The 20,107-nt window shown below is 35.5% G+C and overlaps 1 protein-coding gene across 5 annotated transcripts; it reads left to right on the top strand.

The window, feature by feature from the left end:
• The first annotated feature begins 298 nt into the window (after window positions 1–298).
• On the top strand, window positions 299–18,483 carry LOC121877596. Of its 5 annotated transcripts, none has more exons than XM_042383394.1 (11): window positions 299–424; window positions 2,498–2,659; window positions 5,863–6,041; window positions 6,361–6,557; window positions 8,023–8,114; window positions 10,583–10,701; window positions 11,403–11,652; window positions 11,829–11,926; window positions 14,342–14,808; window positions 15,969–16,057; window positions 17,082–18,482. In XM_042383394.1, exons 3-11 carry the CDS (start codon window positions 5,873–5,875, stop codon window positions 17,278–17,280), a joined length of 1,680 nt encoding a protein of 559 aa, XP_042239328.1. In that variant the 5' UTR covers window positions 299–424; window positions 2,498–2,659; window positions 5,863–5,872; the 3' UTR covers window positions 17,281–18,482. The 5 variants fall into 5 exon arrangements, with proteins under 5 accessions (XP_042239328.1, XP_042239329.1, XP_042239331.1 ...); XM_042383395.1 differs by lacking the exon at window positions 299–424 and adding an exon at window positions 612–670; XM_042383397.1 differs by lacking the exon at window positions 299–424 and adding an exon at window positions 639–771 and having other exon boundaries at window positions 11,409–11,652; window positions 17,082–18,483.
• The last annotated feature ends 1,624 nt before the right edge of the window (window positions 18,484–20,107 follow it).

Raw genomic sequence — 20,107 nt, 5'->3', positions numbered from 1 at the left:
AATTTTGTAAGGACGCCTCAAACATTTTCTTTGTTTTCGACTATTTTTTTTTATTAAACAAAACAGTATTTTCAAGGCCAGGTAAAATAAAATTCAGGAAGGGTCGTGCATAAAGCTCTGTGTTACGCTATAATGGAATCATTTGGTTTACTTTCATAACACCAGCGTAGCCACGGAGGGCACTGGATTAAAGGCTTGGGATTGGGATAAAGGCTTGGGATTGGGATAAAGGCTTGGGATTGGGATAGAGGCTTGGGATTGGGATAGAGGATAGAGGATTGGAATACTTGCCAACAGTGCGTAACAGAGACGTGACCGATCGCCCATGCGGCTAACGAGCCAATCGTTGGCGAAGTGGATAAAAGTATAAAGTACTTATTATTTGCGAGTTTTACTGGTAGTTTGCTGGTCTGACTCGCCAAAGGTGAGTCACTTGGTTATTGTGACTTGAGATTTAGATATGGCGCCTAACACCAACAGCCATGAAGTATAAAAAAAAAAAAAAAGTGCTTTTGAAGAATTTTTTTTAAAGTAGTTACTCGTGTATTAGCAAAACTTTTTTTTATGATGTCCCACTCAATTTGAGGCCACGAAGAAAATAATAGGTTTACGGATAATTCAATTTCCTTCCTTCATTCTATATTCCTTGGCCGTGTTGTGAATGTTGACAGTGAGTTAAAGCGGCCACTGTATACACGTCTTTAACAGTGTGACATTCAATAATATAATGTTCAAGTGTATGCTTTAAAGGTTTATCACAAAGTTTACATGGTGAGTGTTCCGGTATGGGTACAGCGTTACTAACCTGTCACATGTGTCTGTATCCTAGCCTAATTCTAGCCACTACATCACATTGTCTGGTTCTGTCCTTATGCTGGCCATACCGGTACCTCTTGTCACAAAATTTGTCATATTTACTAATGCTGCATTGGCAAAATACAATTATAATATAAGAGTGTTTTATGTTTGACAATTGTTTTGAAGGTATAGGTTAAGGAGGCCGTCTCCACCCTATTTCCTGATATTTTCAAAGGAAGAATACAAATTCTGTGTTGGAAAAAATTAAATAAGGTAAATATTCGTTCATTGGCTGTCCTCAGGTTTTGAGAAGTTTTTTTGTACGTTTTTCAGTGTGTTTTACTCACATAGGTAATTTTTCGTTAACCACCCATCACCAATTTTCACATGAAAATTTTTTATTTTCGCTAGTTTTCTTGTTTTAGACTATTCTGACATTTATCTTTGGGGCAAATAACTTTTTTATATATATAGTAATTCTCACCCCCCCCCCTTCCACCGCAACAGTGTAGGGGGCCACATTGGAAATACATTTTATTTTATTTTATTATTATTATTTTTTTGAGGGGCTAAACTGATGATTCTCACCCAAAATCAAATTCGGAATCATCTAAAACACCAAGAGAACTAGCTTATGGGAAAAAAGGTAAAAACTAAACTAGGTCTACGTATGAACTTAACCTAACCTAACCTAACCAAACCATAACATCAAATTGGGACTTAGAAAAATTTTGTGATTATTACAACAAATAAATCACAAATATCGCCTTTGTTTTTGGAATGCCCCGCTAAATTCAAGTACAGTATATTCTTTCGTTTCTTGAATAAATCTATTAAGTGGCAAGATAAAACAAAATCGGGAAAAGGTGATGGGTGGTTTACGAAAAATGACCATAATTTCTTTTGCAAATTTGCATTTTTTGCAAAAAATTAAAAAGTTTAATTTTTAACAGAATCTGCTAATTTGCAAAAAAAATGGAGGTCAAATTTGAGTAAAACACACCAAAATATACAACAAAATCTATTCTCATATTAAAGGAACCGACCTACCTAACCTAACCTGACCTACAAGGAGGAAGAGGTAAGTAGGAGAAAACTGACTCTTAAATGAGGAATATAACCTAAGGTAAACATGTCGGGAACCTGTGGACAGCCAATGGACGAATATTAACCGAAAATAACTTTAGTATAAAATCACAAAGTTTTTCTGTGATGTGCCACTATCAACTGTTACCATATTATCAAATTCTCTCAGGTGTGAAACACTATTGATGGCAGGCATAATAGACCAGTTAACACATGTGCTCCCTCCACTGTATTATTTTAGTTTCGATCATCCAGAATCTTAGAAATTTAACAATTTGAATAAGTAGTTTGGACAATGGTCAATATTTAGAAACTGACACCAGCCAACTGAATATTGAATCATATATGGGAGATAGAGAAAAAATAAATCAAAATAATTTATTCTTTAATGTGTTCGTCGGAAATTTATAGTTTTCGAGTAAAAGTAAAAAAAAAGTGAAGTTTAATATTTGGCCAATCAGTGTGAGTGTTGATGTGACATACTACTCATGCACTAATTAGCGTTCACGGCCAGTTGGAAGATGGTGTCTGTGTGAGATGGACGTACATTGGCTGGCTGCCGCATTATTCAGCGCATTTTGGACAATTAAGCAGCAGCTGTTGTCTTTTTCAGGACTGACGGTGTTTTTGTTTCATCTGTAAAGTGTCCAATATGTAATTCAAGAGTGTCAATACTGTGTAGATCATCCTGCATGGTACTGATAAGAGACGGCCACTGACGGCCACTTCCTCATTCAAGTCGCATCACTTTATCCTCCTATATCACTTACTTAAGGTAAGTTTCTTATGCACTACTGTAGGGTTTAGGTTAGGGTTTTTTTTTTTTACATTGTTTGACCCTCCAATTTTTTTCCAATATCTCAACTACTGCTCATTTCTGACGGCAATGAAGGTCATATTTATATTTAACATGATGATTTACACTGTAAAAACCTATTTTCAATATTCAGTTGCTTGGTGTCATTTTCTAAATATTGACCTAGACAATTCTAAGACACTTTTCTTTTGTGACGTTTCTCTCGCAAACAACTTATATATGTACGGGGGGGGCGAGCCCCAATTAAGAGGTTAGGTCAGGTCATTTGCAAGGTTGTCTAAACTATTGATTGCAAAGATAACATTTCTAAGATTCTCGTGTTGTCTGAAAGTAAAACTTTACCCACTCCATTGTAACCCAATGTTTAAGTTAATTTGCAGTTAATTTTTAGAAGTTACGGTAATTATTGACGACTGTCACGCAGCCGAATTTTCGTAGAAAACTATTTTAAAAATGCCGCAATTTCACTGTTTTTCATAGTGGAAACTGTTTTAGTTTGTGCAAATGTGTTAAAAAGTGGTCATTTCTAATTAAACCTAACCTAACTATTAGTGGGTATGAAAAAGAGACCTCACCAACCTAACCAAAAAAAACCTACCTAACCTTACTTCCTTACCGCGGACCCCCGGTATAGCGTAATTTTACTTTTTATGTTGACGTGAGAGCACCAGCTTTAATCCAGCCCGGGCGGCAAAGTCTGTTGTATATTATACAACAGACTTTGCACACAAACACAGTTAAGTTTCACAGTATTGCTGTGAAAAGTACTTTCTCAGAAATATGTTCATAAATAAAAGTACCTTTCTGGGTTTAATCTTAGTGTGTTCAAGCCAAGTTCCTTTAAACAATTTGTAACTGTAACCACAATGCTTAAGCCGTTTATATTTTTTATTAATGTGTTTTTTATTGCACTGGAACGAATTACTCTGGTATGAAAACACAGGGATTCCTATAGTCTGCACAGTCTCTTGTGAAGGCAAGGATGCTGTGGTCTTTGAAAAACTGGAGGGTGAGATTGTCTTTCCCCCTGAAATCATAAATAATACCCTTGTAAGACCAGCAACACCTGCCATGGTGAAAATGAAACTGGAACAGAAGAGGGCGGTGGAGTGTTTTGAAATACTGTAAGTCAATATGATTGGTGCCTAGGTGCCTAATTATCTACCAAATGAAGCATATGCCCAAGAAATGATTATCATATCAGAACTCACTGATGAAAATATGGTAAGAAAATAAACATCAAAACAAATAGCACGTCGGCGAGTTTGTCATCAATATTAACCAAAGATTATTTATCCTATAGTGTTTCCCTCAAATTTTTTTTTTATTCAAGTGTTTTAACCGATATGACCCCCCCCCCCACAATTACCTACAATATTAGTTGATCAAATAAAGTAAGATCTTGTTTTATAGGTTATAAAATAGATTAGGAATGGTTAGGTCGGGTTTTCAAAGGTTTCTTTGTTGTTTTTTATGTTATAACCTCGCATTTTTCCGCGTCTTCAAAGCCCTGCCCACATTGAAAGAACTAATTGTCGTTGCTAGTGTTAAAGGGTCATATCTCCATAAATATGCATTTCCTGTGGAAATAAAGGTCATATTCAAATTACCATAAGAAGCTTAAGAAAAACCCATTTTTATTATTAAATTCCTGTTATGGTATAAAACGAATCTTTCTGTGCCGATGTCTAATTGAACGACCATCTGCTATAATAGTACATACTTGGCACACAAACTTAAAAGAGTGGTGCTTACCGAGTACTTTACAGTATACTGTACTTGTGTTGAATCACTTCTAGTCTTCAGTGTGGACCATATACAGTGACCCCTCGTTTAACGAACGCCTTGGTTAACGAAATTTCGGTTAACGAACTGCCTTCCATAAGGATCTTCAATTCGGTTAACGAATTTCTTACAAACCGACCTCAACATGTTTTCGCTTGCACTGGCCGGGCAACCAGCTTTAGTATCAGTCCGCCAATACATTAATCGGTTCTAGGGCTTAAATTCCTTACTATTTTAGTAAATATCAAGAAGTTTATACTATTCAATAATTTTAAAAGTTTAATATTTAATTTTTTAGTCATTTTAACAATTATTGAACAAAATTGAAGGTAAAGTGACTAGTTTAATGCGCAGCATCCAGCCTCTTAACACAGCAAACAGGCGTTAGTCTCTCTCTGTTTTCACTGGAGGTAACATCTTGCTTGAGACTCTCTTCAACTAAACGCTTTTTTTCTGTGTTTCCAAGCAAATTATTGGTCATTTTGAAATATATTTTACATATTGACAATATATAATGCAGTGCAGTGTTGATTTAAAGAAAATAATCTTGAAATACACCAAGAGAACTAAAATTTTATGGGTGAAATGGTGCCATGGGGTGACTTCTCTTCCACCCCAATGCCTTCTCTTCTCCCTTCTCCTCCACCTCCCACTTCAAATGCACATCATCATCATCATCCAGGAGCCTTCTACATACACACTTCAAAGTAAGTGAACTTTTCTACCATTTTTGTTGAATTTAGGAAATTTTCGGTGAGCTGGAACCAATTACCCAAAAACCCATTGAAACAATGGTTTCGGTTAACGAACTTTTCGGTTAACGAACGACCTTCTGGAACGGATTGAGTTCGTTAACCGAGGGGTCACTGTAACTACAAAATGTACTAATCATGTTTTAACATTGCAGAAAATAAATGGGTTTGGGTAAATTTTAAGTTCAGCGTAAGTATCCAAGGACTGTTAGGTTATATTTGGCTCGTTCATGTGGTTCCCATCATAAGTGATTTTCAAACTTATTTTTACCTCCATCCTTTGCCAATTTGCATACAGCACTAGGTATCAAATTAAGCATATTAGTGAAAATCCACTAAAAGATATAATAAAGTCATGTGCCAGAGCTGCATCAAACATCAATTTTTTCTCCTAATGTACGAGAGTATCAACGATTTATTAAAAAAAAAAATCTTCTCTTGGCTGCTATTTGTGAGGGATACAGCCATTACCTCACATTAAACCACTCTTCCATACTAGAACTTAATATGAAGTACTATATACAGTACAGTATTTTAAATCTTCATTTATTTTCCATGGCAGGATGTGTGGAGGATGTAGGCCGACAGTATACTGTACCTTTTTCATCCTTATTTTTTCTCCAGGACCTTAACGATGGAAGCTGAGGATATAGAAACAGAGGATGCTAAGTTTTTAAACTTCTCAAAGTACATGTTTGGCATCAAAATATACTTGAGGACTGGAAAATACCCGAAAAATTACAATGCCATCCAAAAAAAATCTGTGCGTCACTCAGTCCGAAACAACAGTTTCACACTTAAAGGTACTATTTAGTATGTTAACCTACTACTGTACTGTATTGATATGTTTTATTATTCCCTGTCAGCATATTTGGTCTTGGTCATCAGCTGAAAAAAGAATAATACAGATTAATACTTTTTGAACATTGCTAATGTCAGTTCAGTGGGTTTGTTCATTTACATATGAAGTTTACTTATATTACCATACAGTGATTATTGAAATTGTGTTTTAATTTCTAGGGGTAATGAAGAACTTAAATTAGTACACAAGACTGATTCTGATTTGATACTATGAGATGTTCACAAATATGCGAATTTCTATAAAGAACTTGTGTTTGGCAGATAGTCAACTGTTTCACAAGAAGGGTGAGAGGTATCTGAAGGTGGTGACATCCCTTGAAGAACGCAACACTATAATTTCCCTGCATCACTTAGCAGATGCACCAATAGCAGGTGTACACTGTAGCATCAACAGTACAGTTTTACGAATTTCCCAGAAGTACTGGTGGAATGGAGTGAAGCAGGATGTTAAATCTTATGTAAGTTTTGTTTAATATGGTGGAGGCTAATGTACTGTACCACTGAATTAGTATAAAAGTTACAATGATTATATCATGAAATGATACATGCACAGTAGCTAAAACATATATCTGTGCAGGTGGAGGTTGATATGTTCTGAAATTTTGTGTGACTAGTGACAGCCCTCTTAAACCAAAATTTATCGTCTATGGTCTCGTATTGTTTCCCACAAAGTATGCACAGATAGTTGATTTAGCTACTGTACATATTGTCTATATGGCAAAGTATGTCATCCAAAGATATTTACAAAATAATCTATTTCACAGAGGACTTGAGCAGTCTAAATTCCCATTCTGTGTTCCCACCTGCTGATGAATTATTGCATCATCTTTCGAGTGTTGTTGGTAGTCTCCACGCCTCCAAACTTTTTTTATTTCCAAATCCTAAACTTTCTCTTACAACTCTACACCTTTAGCATGTGAAATTTAAGAGAGTTCGAATAATTTTCTTATACCTGTACAGAATTTTCCACATGCAGGAAAATTAGTCTGTATGATTATGGTGTAATTTCATGTGTTTGGTAGTAAATTATTGTAGTTGTGTACTGTTTATCATCAGTTGTGTAGGTTTTGCTTTTGTTTGTAAACCAATTTTGTGTTTTTGGGGTATGATTATTATTTTTATTTTATTTTTATTTTTTTATTATTTTTTTTATTTTATTTTTTATTTTTTGGGGTTAACCGTTTTTCCTATATGTTTATCTAATGATACAGTGTGTAAAATTCGTATCTTGAGGGTGACGTTTTCAAATTTGCTACCCAAATTTCCGTTATAACAAGTTTTGCTTTCCATTTACTGTATTTAAATTTAGACATGATTTAACCAGTTTTGTCAAAGTAAATTTAAAAAAGTCAGGAGATGTCAATGGTAGTTAAAAATGCCCCCATTAAAAATTTTATGGGTTTTTAATTTACTGCAATTTGACAGATGGAATTTATTCCAGTTACCATAACTATTTTAGTTTGGTACAGTATTGGGGGACACACAGTGTCTTTGTGGGTACTTTACCCAGTCACTATCATATAACATCATATGGAAGAGAAGCATCTGATAGCTTTGTTGACTATCCTCAGACAAATTGGCTTACTATTTTACCATTGTTTGTATACCTGCATTGTCTATGTATACTGTATGTATGTACATTATATAAATTAATTATAAATTGTAGATCTTCATTAATATATGTACATGATGAACCAGTGTAAACTAGCATGATAATCTCACTGAATAAATGTCCATCGATCTACTGTACATACAGTACAATATACTGTACTGTTTATCTGAAACAGCCCATAGATATGTTTTCAAAGTTGGCAAAAACAGCTGCTCAATATATATTTTAAGTGCAGAATGATATTAGTGACTTTTTGCTGTTGATAATGACTGTTTTTACTGTATTATTATAATTATTATTTTGCATCTTAGGTATCGCGATGTAATGTCTGCAGGCAAAATGACAAGAATGGGACAAGGAAAACCAGAAAAGTTGAGCGTGAAAGAGAACCTCCAGGCTTACAGTAAGTAGTTTATAAGAGCCAGTTGTTACAGTTCTTGAATATGATTGCTATTCTGTTTTTTCAAAGTAAATACCAGATGTGATGTGCACTATGGTGTTATGAACTTGCAGGAAAGGTTCAACCCCTTTAGTGCATCATAAAATTTTATGAGTATTCTTTAAGAGTGCAATTTCTCCATCAAGAAAGGAAATTGATATTTTAATGTTTTCTGTGAGCTGGTTCTTTACCTTAGGTGTGGGCGACCTCTACAACCCAGAGTTCATTCCCAACTTTTTCTATTCCATTAATTAATCTTCTGATGAGAATAGGTTTGGGGCATCCATTCTCATTAACTTCATTTCTTGCCCATGAAAAACCATGGAAAGACACAATGAACAATTTCCAGGCATTCCTGTTGGATCATCGTCATCAAGAGGTCCAACTGCATTGCTTCCCCTGCAAAAAAGAATTCAAACTTGGAACATGAAATATGAGGACATTATATGAGGCTGGTAACTATGCAAATGTTTGTAGGGGAATGAAAAGATTGCAATGAGGCATTCTGGGGTTAGGTGAAGTTGAGCAATAGTGTAAAGGGATATTGGGTAGTGTCACATAGAGTTTTGTTAGTCAAGTTTAATGCCAAATCCATGGACTTGGTAATACTGTACTGTAATAGTGTACAGCACTAACAAATGATAGTGAGGATGAAGTCTTAAAGAATTTTTATTAAAATTTAAAGAAAGCAAAAGACACCAAGAAGTTTAATGAATGTCTGAATATTCAGTAATGGGTGATTGTAGTGCAAAAGTTGGGAAAGGGAGTAAAGTACCAAAAGTGGGGCCAAATGGGTTGGGTTGGGGAACAGAAATGAGAGGAGAAATATTAATTGACATGTAAAGCAAACAAGATGAATTGCAAATACTGTATACGTACATACAGGTAGTATGAACAACACCCTAGGCATCTTTATTCATGGGTCTCACCCCAGGACAATGTAAATAACAAGGTTAAAAATCAGATAGATTGCATTTTAATTCAGAAAGGATTCAGAAATTCAATAACCCAAATGAAGACTTATTCAGGGGAAGAGTGTGGGTTGAACAGTCACTTATTGTGATCTTTTATTGTCTAACAGAAGAGAATTTCTTTTTATTCTTAAGTCTTTCACTTTGGTCTGTTTCGAGCACTATTGAATTCTTGAGAAGAACTGGCGCTATTGGGAAACAAAAGACCAGCTGTTATTATTATACGTGTCTTCTTCTTCATTGTACTCATAATGCCTTGTAAAGAAAGGGAGACATTTTAAAGGGATCAAGCAGAATTTAGAAGGGATGCCAGCTGAGTCGATGCAAACTTCATTTCCTGTCTTTGTATCTCGTCAAAACACAGTAAATCTTTATATATACCTGTATATATATATGTATATATATATATATATATATATATATATATATATATATATATATATATATATATATATATATATATATATATATATATATATATATATATATATATATATATATATATTGTATATATATATATATATATATATATATATATATATATATATATATATACACACACACACACGTGTGTGTGTGCGTGCGTGCGCCCTGTATAGAATAGCAACACACATAGTACACATTCATATTGATATCATGCTTGATGTACAGGTACTCCTTGACTTACGACCAACTCGACTTGCGACCACCCGGACATACGACCGCCGCAGTCGTATAAAATATTTTTGAAATTACGTATTTTCGAGTCCCAATGTTAGTGATCACGCTGTGTACTGACAACATTTTTATTTGTAATTCCCTTTAAAATGGCTGGCAAGCGTAAAAGTGAGAGTTCTCATGGTGCTGAGAAGAAAAAGAGACGCCCATTTTAGATTTTCTATGTATTATTTTCGCATTTTCGACTTACGGCCAATTTGACTTACAACCTATGTCGTTGGTCCCTAACCCTGTTGTAAGTAGGGGACTGACTGTAATAATGTCCTTATCTTAGCTGATTTATGGTGAAAGAAGATTTACTGTTGGCATATATGGTTTTGTCTTGGGAGCATAAGAACAAGTGAAGTTATCATTGATCATGCTTTAGTTTACCACTGGCTCCAACATATAGCAGCACTTACCAGAGTCTCAGTGTTACTGCAAGATTCTGAGATTTTTTTACTTCATGAGAGGGCATGGGGAGTTTTCCACCATCTTACTTAGGGGGGGGGGGGATGAAGCTAATAGCAGGAGATTTCAATCATAACATTCAAACAATTAAGGATACAAAATTAATAATTTACCACAGACGGTCCTGTCAACTGATGTTATTGTATAATGTACAGTTTGTTCTTAAAGTCATTAGTGTAGTATACTAAAAAAGAAATAATGAAAGCACACATTGTCAACTATTATTAGCAAAACATATGAACAAAATAATCTTCCAGTGTACAGAAAATACCCATTGTCATCTTTTATTTGCAGAATATGTGAACAAAATAGTAACAGTGAAGAAATGTCCTTTACACAGAGGGACATGAACAACCAGAGTCCCATTATATTCGATGAGTCTTCCACCGCCGAGAGTCACCACACTGATGATGGTGGGTCTGTTAATCTCAAGTATCTCTCCAAAGGCTTATTTTTTACCAATTTATTTGTTTGTGTTCTCTAAATCTGTGGCCATTGTAGAGAAGGCCTTTTGCATTATTAGAAAATTAAGATTACCCACACCACCCCCTTTATACTTGCTTTCAAGACCTACCTTATCATCTACTTTCTAATGACAATAACCATTTTGTCCAATATGTTCAGTAAACCCGACAGAATAATGTACAGTGTTATACTGTACAGTATTTTAATTGTGGAAGCTGCACTGTACTATGATTACCAGCTGAATGAGTGATGTTAATGTGTTAGCTTGGAAGAAGTAAGGCAATGAAGGGAAGGAGTCTGCAGAGATGCAGTTGGGTACAGTAATGGTGAACCTTACCCCAGTACAGTAAAGTACAGTATACTGTACTAAATGAAATTTTGATGGAAAAATAATTTGTGTTTGTGTGAACCAAGTTCTTGTTGAGAAAATACAATTGAGAGCTATCTGTGCTGTCACTTTTATTATGATATTATAATGTACATGTATATACTTTTATGTACTGTACTGTATTTGATTATTGTTTATATCATGATACGTATTAATTATTCTTTTGCATACTTTCACTTTTGACATAATGTATCCTTGTGTTTATTTTACCTTATGATGTTTATCCATTTGCATATTTAATCATTACTCACCATCTTCTAGAAACAGAATCTTGGGAGTCATATATAAACAGACGACGAGAATCCTGCATACAAGACATTTGTTCACTTGTTCCACACATAGAGAAAGTGGCAGTGAATGCTTTAGAAGCAGATTTGTTTTCTCTACGCTTTTACTTAAAAAATTTTATAAGGCGTAATTGCAAAAGAGTTTTAATACAAAAGAGAAAAAAATCATCTGCTTACTCTCAAGAAAATGTTAGGAAGAAAAGACGTGTGGGTCAAGACAGTAGGTAAGCCATGTTGTGTTTCTTCTGTACCCAGAATGAAAAACCATAACTTACATTTTGTTTTTCTTGCAATAAAAAAAAAAAGGTACATTATTTCATTCAGTTAAGTCTGTCAGTTATGCACAATGATTGAATGTATCTTGTTGCTAATTTGCTCTACATGGCCTTATACTTCCCAGACTTTCTGAGGACAACAGCATTATACCTGTTGTGGACTTGGTGGAAGTTGATGATGACTCTCCTCTGAACCTGCCTGACCCAGACAACCAAGCATTAGGTAAGGTGAACTTTGAGATAAGAAGCTGAAGTACTGTATGTTGATGATTAAATTTTACACCTCTGAATGTATAATATAATAGATATAAAGAAAAGATTTTCATTTTGTTTAAGTGGTTTAAAAATATGTATACAGGTACTGTATACACTGCCTACAGGTTTTTGTAGATATGCAATTGCTTGTATCAATACAGCAATACAGGTATCCCTTGTTTAGTGTTAATTCTCTTAGCATTAATTTGGTTTGGGGCTAAAAAAAAATACGACACCCTTTATCACTTAACATTAGGTCAAAATTTGGTGTAAAGATAGCTTGACGTTGGGGATGAGGTGGTCTGTGAGATGGTGTATTGCCTTTGTTTTGTGTAATGAAACTATAAACTCATAGAAAAATCTTTGCAATACTGTACTCTAATGTTGCTTAGAAATAAAGAAAATGTAAAAACATAAAATAAGGAAGTCGATGAGCATGGGTGTGTATGTGTGCGGAGTAATGAACTGTAATAGCGTCACCAACTCACCAGCTAGTCACGCTCACTTTCATGATGTGACATGTCTGAGTCAGCTGGGTGACTGCCTGGTTAAACTGTGTCACTTCGCCCATAGGATGGTTTGAGTGTGGAAGGAGCTATTTTTTGTGCAGAAGATTGTGCTATTGTATTTTATGATATGTTGTGTATCAATTTTATTGTTTATCAAAGCATTTTTTTTTTACATGCAATTTGCAGTTTGTTCAAATTATGCTCACATTTTGATCACTAAATTATTTAACACTGAATTACATTTTTGTATAGAAGTTTGGTATTAATAAATCAATTATATATAACTTCAAAACCATTTATAACTACAGTAACATGTTTTTTATTATAATTAGGGAGTACAGTACTGTACTACTTCTGTACTATGCTCTACTTTACTGTACTCTACTTTACTCTATTCTACTCTACTCTACTCTACTCTACTCTACTCAGTGTTTACCGCCCTGCCGTTTGAACCTGTTTTTCACCCTCCATGTTTTGGTGTTATCCCTTTGTTAAGTGATAATTTTGCTTAGTGTTAGGTATTTTGGGAACAGAACCCCATCTTTAAACGAGGTATACCTGTACAGTATTGTCTTCACCTGTTGTGTGAGGTCTCCTACAAGTGAGGACAGTGTTGTGTGAGGTCTCCTACAAGTGAGGACAATGTTGTGTGAGGTCTCCTACATGTGAGGACAATGTTGTGTGAGGTCTCCTACAAGTGAGGACAATGTTATGTGATGTCTCCTACAAGTCAGGACAATGTTGCTGTTGTAATTCAAACACACACACATATAGTCTCCACAGTAATCTGTAAGACGGTGTGTGTAATATATTTTAGACATCCTGTATAATTATGTTGTATTGTGCTGTACTGTGCAAGAGTAGGCTTGGGTGGCACTTGAGTACTGTACAGGTATACCTTGATAACCGACCTATATGCAGACTGTGGAAAGTCAACGGATAGGGAATCGACGATTTTTAAGGCAATAAATCCCATAAGAATGTAACAAATTTAGGAGGTTATGGACCAGCATCTCTCACAAACTCCCATCTACCCTTGATATTTCTCTGTTTAGACTGTCAAGCAATAAAAAAAAGCAGACATATAAAGCAAGCATAATAAGCATTAATTAAGGAATGTAAGCATAATTTGAGATGGTTATTGACCAGTTTTGATGCATTTAGTCATCAATCCTCCCCTCAGCCAACCCTGACTGAAGGGCAAGCTGATGCTTTGGCCACTGTTTCTGCCATTAAGAGTTGTAAAAGATATCCCCACACATTTCAAAAACAATTATGGGCTAGTGGAAATTTCTTTGGACTAAAGGAAAATTTTTAGATTTAACGGGCCTGCCACACATGCACGCCCTCAATATGTTAATGTCCCATGCCTATAAACCTGTTCTATATGGTTACCATGGTCATGTTACATTTGCATACTTGTGACAGCCCATATTCTGAATTACAGTGCATTTTTTGTATTTCTCTTTCTGTCTATAACTATTGTGTTTCTCACCAGCTTCTTTCCTTCTCTCTAATAATTTTATTGTCTCATGATAGTACTGTACAGTAGATACAGTATATTGATTTTTAGTGAGAAGTGTATTGTTTCTCTCAGGTATTTTTGATGCCATATACATTGCTCCAGTTGAACATTATTGTATTATTGTCAGAAATAACCAGGATTCTGATTATGAGTTTTGTATGTTGTTTATGCAAGTGAAGGTAAAGTAGTGGGGATAATTGTAGGTGCCTAAGTGTCATAAGAAATTGCCACATTATTCTTTCATATATTCAGTCACTTTCATCATCTGTGTAGGTACTGTATCATATGTACTGTATGTCACTGTTTATGAATTGAGCTAAAAATATAGCAGCATTATATTTGTTTATAGAGAATCAAGCGCAAGATTGTCTGACAAACACTACAACTGGTGTAAGTAAAGAACCTTGTGTGATAAACACTACAAGTGATGTAAGTAAAGAACCTGTGATAAACACTACAAGTGGTGTAAGTAAAGAACCTGTGATAAACACTACAAGTGGTGTAAGTAAAGAACCTAGTCTGACAAACACTACAAGTGGTGTAAGTAAAGAACCTAGTCTGACAAACACTACAAGTGGTGTAAGTAAAGAACCTGTGATAAACACTACAAGTGGTGTAACTAAAAAACCTAGTCTGACAAACACTACAAGTGGTTTAAGTAAAGAACCTGTGATAAACACTACAAGTGGTGTAAGTAATAAACCTTGTGTGACAAATACTACAAGTGGTGTAACTAACAAAACTACAAAGAAGTACAAGATGGTGTTCATAATTAACAAACAGCTGTATTCGGGGATCAGCCAGATTGCACCTCAGGTTAGTGCCAGAAATATTTGAATTTACTATATATTCACTGAGATGTAGAATAGAAGTTGCAAACTCACAAAGACCCCCTTTTGGTATATATATATAACCACTTTCATGAGGCCCCTGTATACCATTACAGTACCTTGTACTGTACTGTACAGTGTTCCCTCGGTTAACGAACACAATTTGTTCCAGAAGGTCGTTCGTTAACCGAAAATTTCGTTAACCGAAACCATTGTTTCAATGGGATTTTGGGTAATTGGTTCCAGCTCACCAAAAATTACATATTAACTAAAAATAAATGCAGTAAAGTACACTTACTTTGAGGTGTGCATGTAGAAGGCTCCTGGTTGATGATGATGATGATGGGAATTAAAATGGGGGTGGAGGAGAAGGGAGAAGAGAAGGCATTAGGGTGGAAGAGAAGTCACCCCATGCTGCCATTTCACCCATAAAATTTTAGTTCACGTGGTGTAATTCAAGATTATTTTCTTTAAATCAACACTGCACTGCATTATATATTTTGTCAACATGTAAAATAAACTTCAGAATGACCAATAATTGTACTGCAAAAACGTAAAAATGGTTTATGTTCTAGAGAGAGTCAAGCAAGATGGTTCCTCCACTGAGAAGAGACACAAAGTGATGCCATTCTGGGGGAGTCAAGTGGCTGTTTGGCATGCTAAAACTAGTTCCTTATACTTCAATTATGTTAAATAATTGTTAAAATGACTAAAAACTTTAATATAAGACTTGGAAAATTATTGAATAGTACAACCTTCTTGATATTTACTCAAATGGTAACGAATTTAAGCCCTAAAACCGATTACTGTATTGGCGGACTATAATACTACAGTTGGTGAGCAGGCAAAAGCAGGCGAAAACATGTTGGAAAAATTTTGTAAGGAATTCGTTAACCGAAGTGAAGAATCTTATGGAAGGTAATTTGTTAACCGAAATTTCGTTAATCGAGGTGTTCGTTAACCGAGGGATCACTGTACTGTATTATGGTATGTTTTGATGCTGAGGAAATGTAGAATAAAATTTCCAGGAGGCAATAAATACTTTGGGGACTGATTAAGTTAATATGATTACAGTACAGGATATTAATATTGTACTGTGATACAGTATATAATGAGAAAAATCACTGAAATATATCTTTCCTACAGGTAACTTATGCTGTATTGGGACTTTACAAGGAGGTTATTGGAAATGGCAAGGACTATGTAAACATCACCCAAGAATGGGAGAAGGATGGGTAAGAATATGCTGTGTTGGCTAGAGACAGTCTTAAGTTCAGTCAGTTTTTGTGTCCTGGGCTTATTATTATCTTCTTCTTTTTTAAATTACCTGATAAATTAGTTAAGTATAATATAAAAAGTCATAAAACTTCAAATAAGAATGAAGAAACATTGGTTAGCAGCTTCAAATCACTAGCAGTACAGTACGATATACAGTATATTGGGCCACTACATCTTCCCGGCATCTACATCTGCTGACAGGTCATTTGTATACTCCAGCTAAACTTCATCATCACCATTAGATTTCTGTTTACTACTACAGTACTATACATCAATATGTCATATATTTCTTCTCGGTTATGTTTGTGTCTACCAAATACACAGGTGCCACTCCCGAGGCTGCCAGACTCACGTTCTGGTAAATGTCCTTCTACCCTGGTGTTTGCTGGGTAGATTAGCAGCTGTGAAATTTTTGAGGGTGAAGTTTTACTCTTGATGACATATGACATCATTATATGAGTAATGGCTGCTCCAGGTTATATAAAACAGAGCAGGAAACATCTGTCCTTTTCTTGTATGTAGTGTCTCTCATCCCAAGTGTATGAAAGGGTTAATATAATTATTTTAACCTATAAAAAAGTCATATCATCTACAGTTTTCACGATTATTATGCTTTCTGAAGGGAGGAGTAATCGGTCGCTGTTTTCTTTGTTCATCCTTTAATTTTTCTATTCATCCATTTCTTGTCCCCTGAACTTTTAAACCAGTTAAAGGGTTTTGATAATTTTTCCCACAAATATCAATAACAGTACTATTATGGTATTTACTTAAAAATTGTATGTTAATATTCATGTATCATATATTTAGAATGACATACTGTATATATATACAGGTCCAGCCATTTTGGTGAAAAAGCCCTAAAATTTATAGCCTTTTATTTTGTTCCCGCAAAGACATGACACTGACCACATGAACTATCTAGCTCTAGGCATTTCACCATTTATGTCAGGTAGATTACTTATTTATTTTATTGTTTTACAGAGAAAAGAAGCTGTTCTATTATGGCACTGATTCTGAAGAGGTCTCTAATGTGAGACAAAAATGTGTTGCCATGGGCCTCCCTACGTGCTTGATCCGGAATTCTGCTCAGACTTCAACAGTGGCAGCAGTGTTTATTGATGACAGTCTCTCTCATAGTATTTTGGAGAACATGGAACTCATCGATGCACAAAAACTATAAGGTGACAAAAGCACTAACGCTGAAAATGGTGTAACCTCATAAGATGTATAAAATATGTATTAATTGTTAAAGGTCTGACAAATCTTGGGAAGTCTCCCTTCAGAAACTGAATAGTAGACTAAAAAATGAAAATCATAAAATTAATGTTCTAGTCTGGGCGTGAATGGTGGTGCACTTCCAACTCACTCCATGTTCATACAACTTCATAACACCTTCACATGGTTTCTAATTATTATACAGTACTATATACTGTACATTCACCATTATGTGGCTTGGAGTGGCAGGGCTTGGGAGCTGGAGTTCTAAGTGGGTAATCCTAAGAGATAGTCACACGACCTTCCTTCTTGGTGACAACTGTTATACTGATTATTTGTTTAAGATGCAGTCAAGGAGAAGTGTGGGTGAGCGGGGATGAGTTATTGCCACAATAATAGTCACGCTACTCATGCGGGAAAATAAAGAAAATGAAGCGCTAGATTGACATCATACCCCTACTACTTCAAGTGCTCTTGGACGATGTCAGACCTTTAAAGGTTAATGGTAAACCATCATACATGACCCATTTGATGGTCCTTCACTTTGTTCGATGACCCTTGTATAGTCATCAGACTAGTGAGCCAGATACTGTTATCATTTTAGTTAACTGTGCCAACACGGGGTGATTAAATATGGTTCAAACCTACACTGTAAAGTCATTTGTGAAAAAACTTTGTGAACCCATCTCACACGTCAAAATCTTGTGATAATCTCTATGTATTCAGAAAGTGTAAGAGGCCTTCTAATGATGTAAAGTGAAACATGAATGTTCATGGTCTGCTGAGTTTGAGACTTTAATTCATTGTAAATGTCCAAAGGAGGGGCATCAGCCTGGTGCCTGGACTCTAGCATCTCAGGAACACAGAGAGATTTCAATTGTTTCTCTTACTATTGACAACACAACAGACATACAGTGGTCCCTCGGTTAACGAACGCCTCGGTTAACGAATTACTTTCCATAAGAATCTTCAATTCTGTTAACGAACAAAATTTCAAATAACAAAATTCTTACGAAAACATGTCAACATGTTTTGGCTTGCTCATCGGCTGGTAGATTAGTCCGCTAATACAGTAATCGGTTCTAGGGCTTGCATTCGTTCCCATTGGAGTAAATATCAAGAAGGTTGTGCTCTTCAATATTTTTCCAAGTTTTATATTAAAATTATTAGTCATTTTAACACTTATTTAACATAATTGCAGTACAGAGAACTAGTTTTTGGTGCGCCCATCAGCCACTTCACTCACCCACCAAGGCGTCTGTTTGTGTTTCTGTTCAGTGGAGGTAACATCTTGCTTGTGGCTCTCTTGAACACAAGAGTATTTTTATGTTTATACAGTACAATTATTAGTCATTCTGAAATTTATTTAACATATTGATAATATATAGTGCAGTGCAGTGTTGATTTAAAAAAAATAATCTTGAATTACACCTAGTGAACTTAAAATTTTATTGGTGAAATGACAGCATGAAGCATTGGGTGATTTCTCTTCCACCCCTAATTCCTTCTCTTCTCCCTTTTCTTCCACCCCCACTTTTAATTCCCATCATCATCAACCAGGAGCCTTCTACATACACACCTCAAAGTAGGTGTACTTTACTTCTTTTTTTGTTTACTTTGTATGTACTTTTCGGTGAGCTGGAAGCAATTACCCATTATCCCATTGAAACAATGGATTCGGTTAACGAACGACCTTCTGGAACGAATTGTGTTCATTAACCGAGGGTCCACTGTATATCGTTTCTCACTACAGTACAGTACAAGTACTTTAAAGATTAAGGAGGTGGTTGTCACCTTACTTTCGTCCAGTTTTTGTTGGGATTTTTATGGACAAGTTATTCAAATTTAAGTAATGGAAATTTAGTGGGGATAAAGACATAAATACACATTAACTTATACATTGGGCAACCAGTGGAGGGAGGCACATGTGTTACTGTTCTCCATCACTCCTACTTGGTCTATTTTGCTGCCATCGTTAGTGTTCCACACCTGTAGTCAATGAGAAATTTTGATAATAATGGTGAGCTAATAGTGGCACTTAATACAAAAACTGTAATTTTGTACTTCAGGGTTATTTTATGTTCACCTACACAGAATTTGTATTCCATTAATCAACACAAACATACCGGGTATCTCTAACACTTCCTTTGAAACTATCAGGAAATAAGGTGGAGATGGCCCCCTTAACCTATACCTTCAACACAAATGTGGGTATAAAAATAAAACACTTTTATATGATTATATTTTGCCCTTTATTTCCGAAATCCCGAAGTGATTTGATAGAGCGTTCGTCATCATCCGTGTAAATTTCTTCAAATCTCAGCCCCTATATATACTGTACACTCCCACCAAAAAGTATCGGTGCAGGGTGAGATCGACGAGTTCCGAAACGATACGTATACACTGTGATATGTCGGGAAGGTTGGTAAGTGTATCCTCATAACCCCCCCCCCCTCCACTAGGTGTTGCCATATGGCTGACAATCAGGGCTGCCAACACGGCTGGAACAACTCGCCTTTCCCAATACCTATCGTCACTAGTCTCAAATTGTTCACACTACAGTATGCACCGATACTTTTTGTTGCGAGTGTGCATCTATACTAGCAATATTACAGTAAAAAGTTCCATTGGGTCCTGGGATGACCTTCATGTGTGAGGACCAACAACAAGTAAACATGCACAATAAACAGATGTTTCTTTAACTCACTGTCAACAACAACAACACAGAAAATAACGAAACAGCACACGTTGACTCCTCTGCACTCAGCTGCCAGCCGTTCATCAGACTGGAC

This window comes from Homarus americanus, unplaced genomic scaffold (assembly GCF_018991925.1).
Source record: "Homarus americanus isolate GMGI-L3 unplaced genomic scaffold, GMGI_Hamer_2.0 scaffold54332, whole genome shotgun sequence".
Classification (NCBI taxonomy): Eukaryota; Metazoa; Arthropoda; class Malacostraca; order Decapoda; family Nephropidae; genus Homarus; species Homarus americanus.
The sequence above is the reverse complement of the archived record's forward strand: the minus strand, read 5'-3'. Positions and strand labels throughout refer to the sequence as shown.

Excerpts from the sequence above, each read along its gene's own strand:
- LOC121877596 (XM_042383394.1), top strand. The coding sequence starts at position 5,873 with ATGGAAGCTGAGGATATAGAAACAGAGGATGCTAAGTTTTTAAACTTC. Across the intron at positions 6,042-6,360 it reads CAACAGTTTCACACTTAAAG|ATAGTCAACTGTTTCACAAG; the intron begins GTACTATTTAGT and ends TGTGTTTGGCAG. Across the intron at positions 6,558-8,022 it reads AGCAGGATGTTAAATCTTAT|GTATCGCGATGTAATGTCTG; the intron begins GTAAGTTTTGTT and ends TTTGCATCTTAG.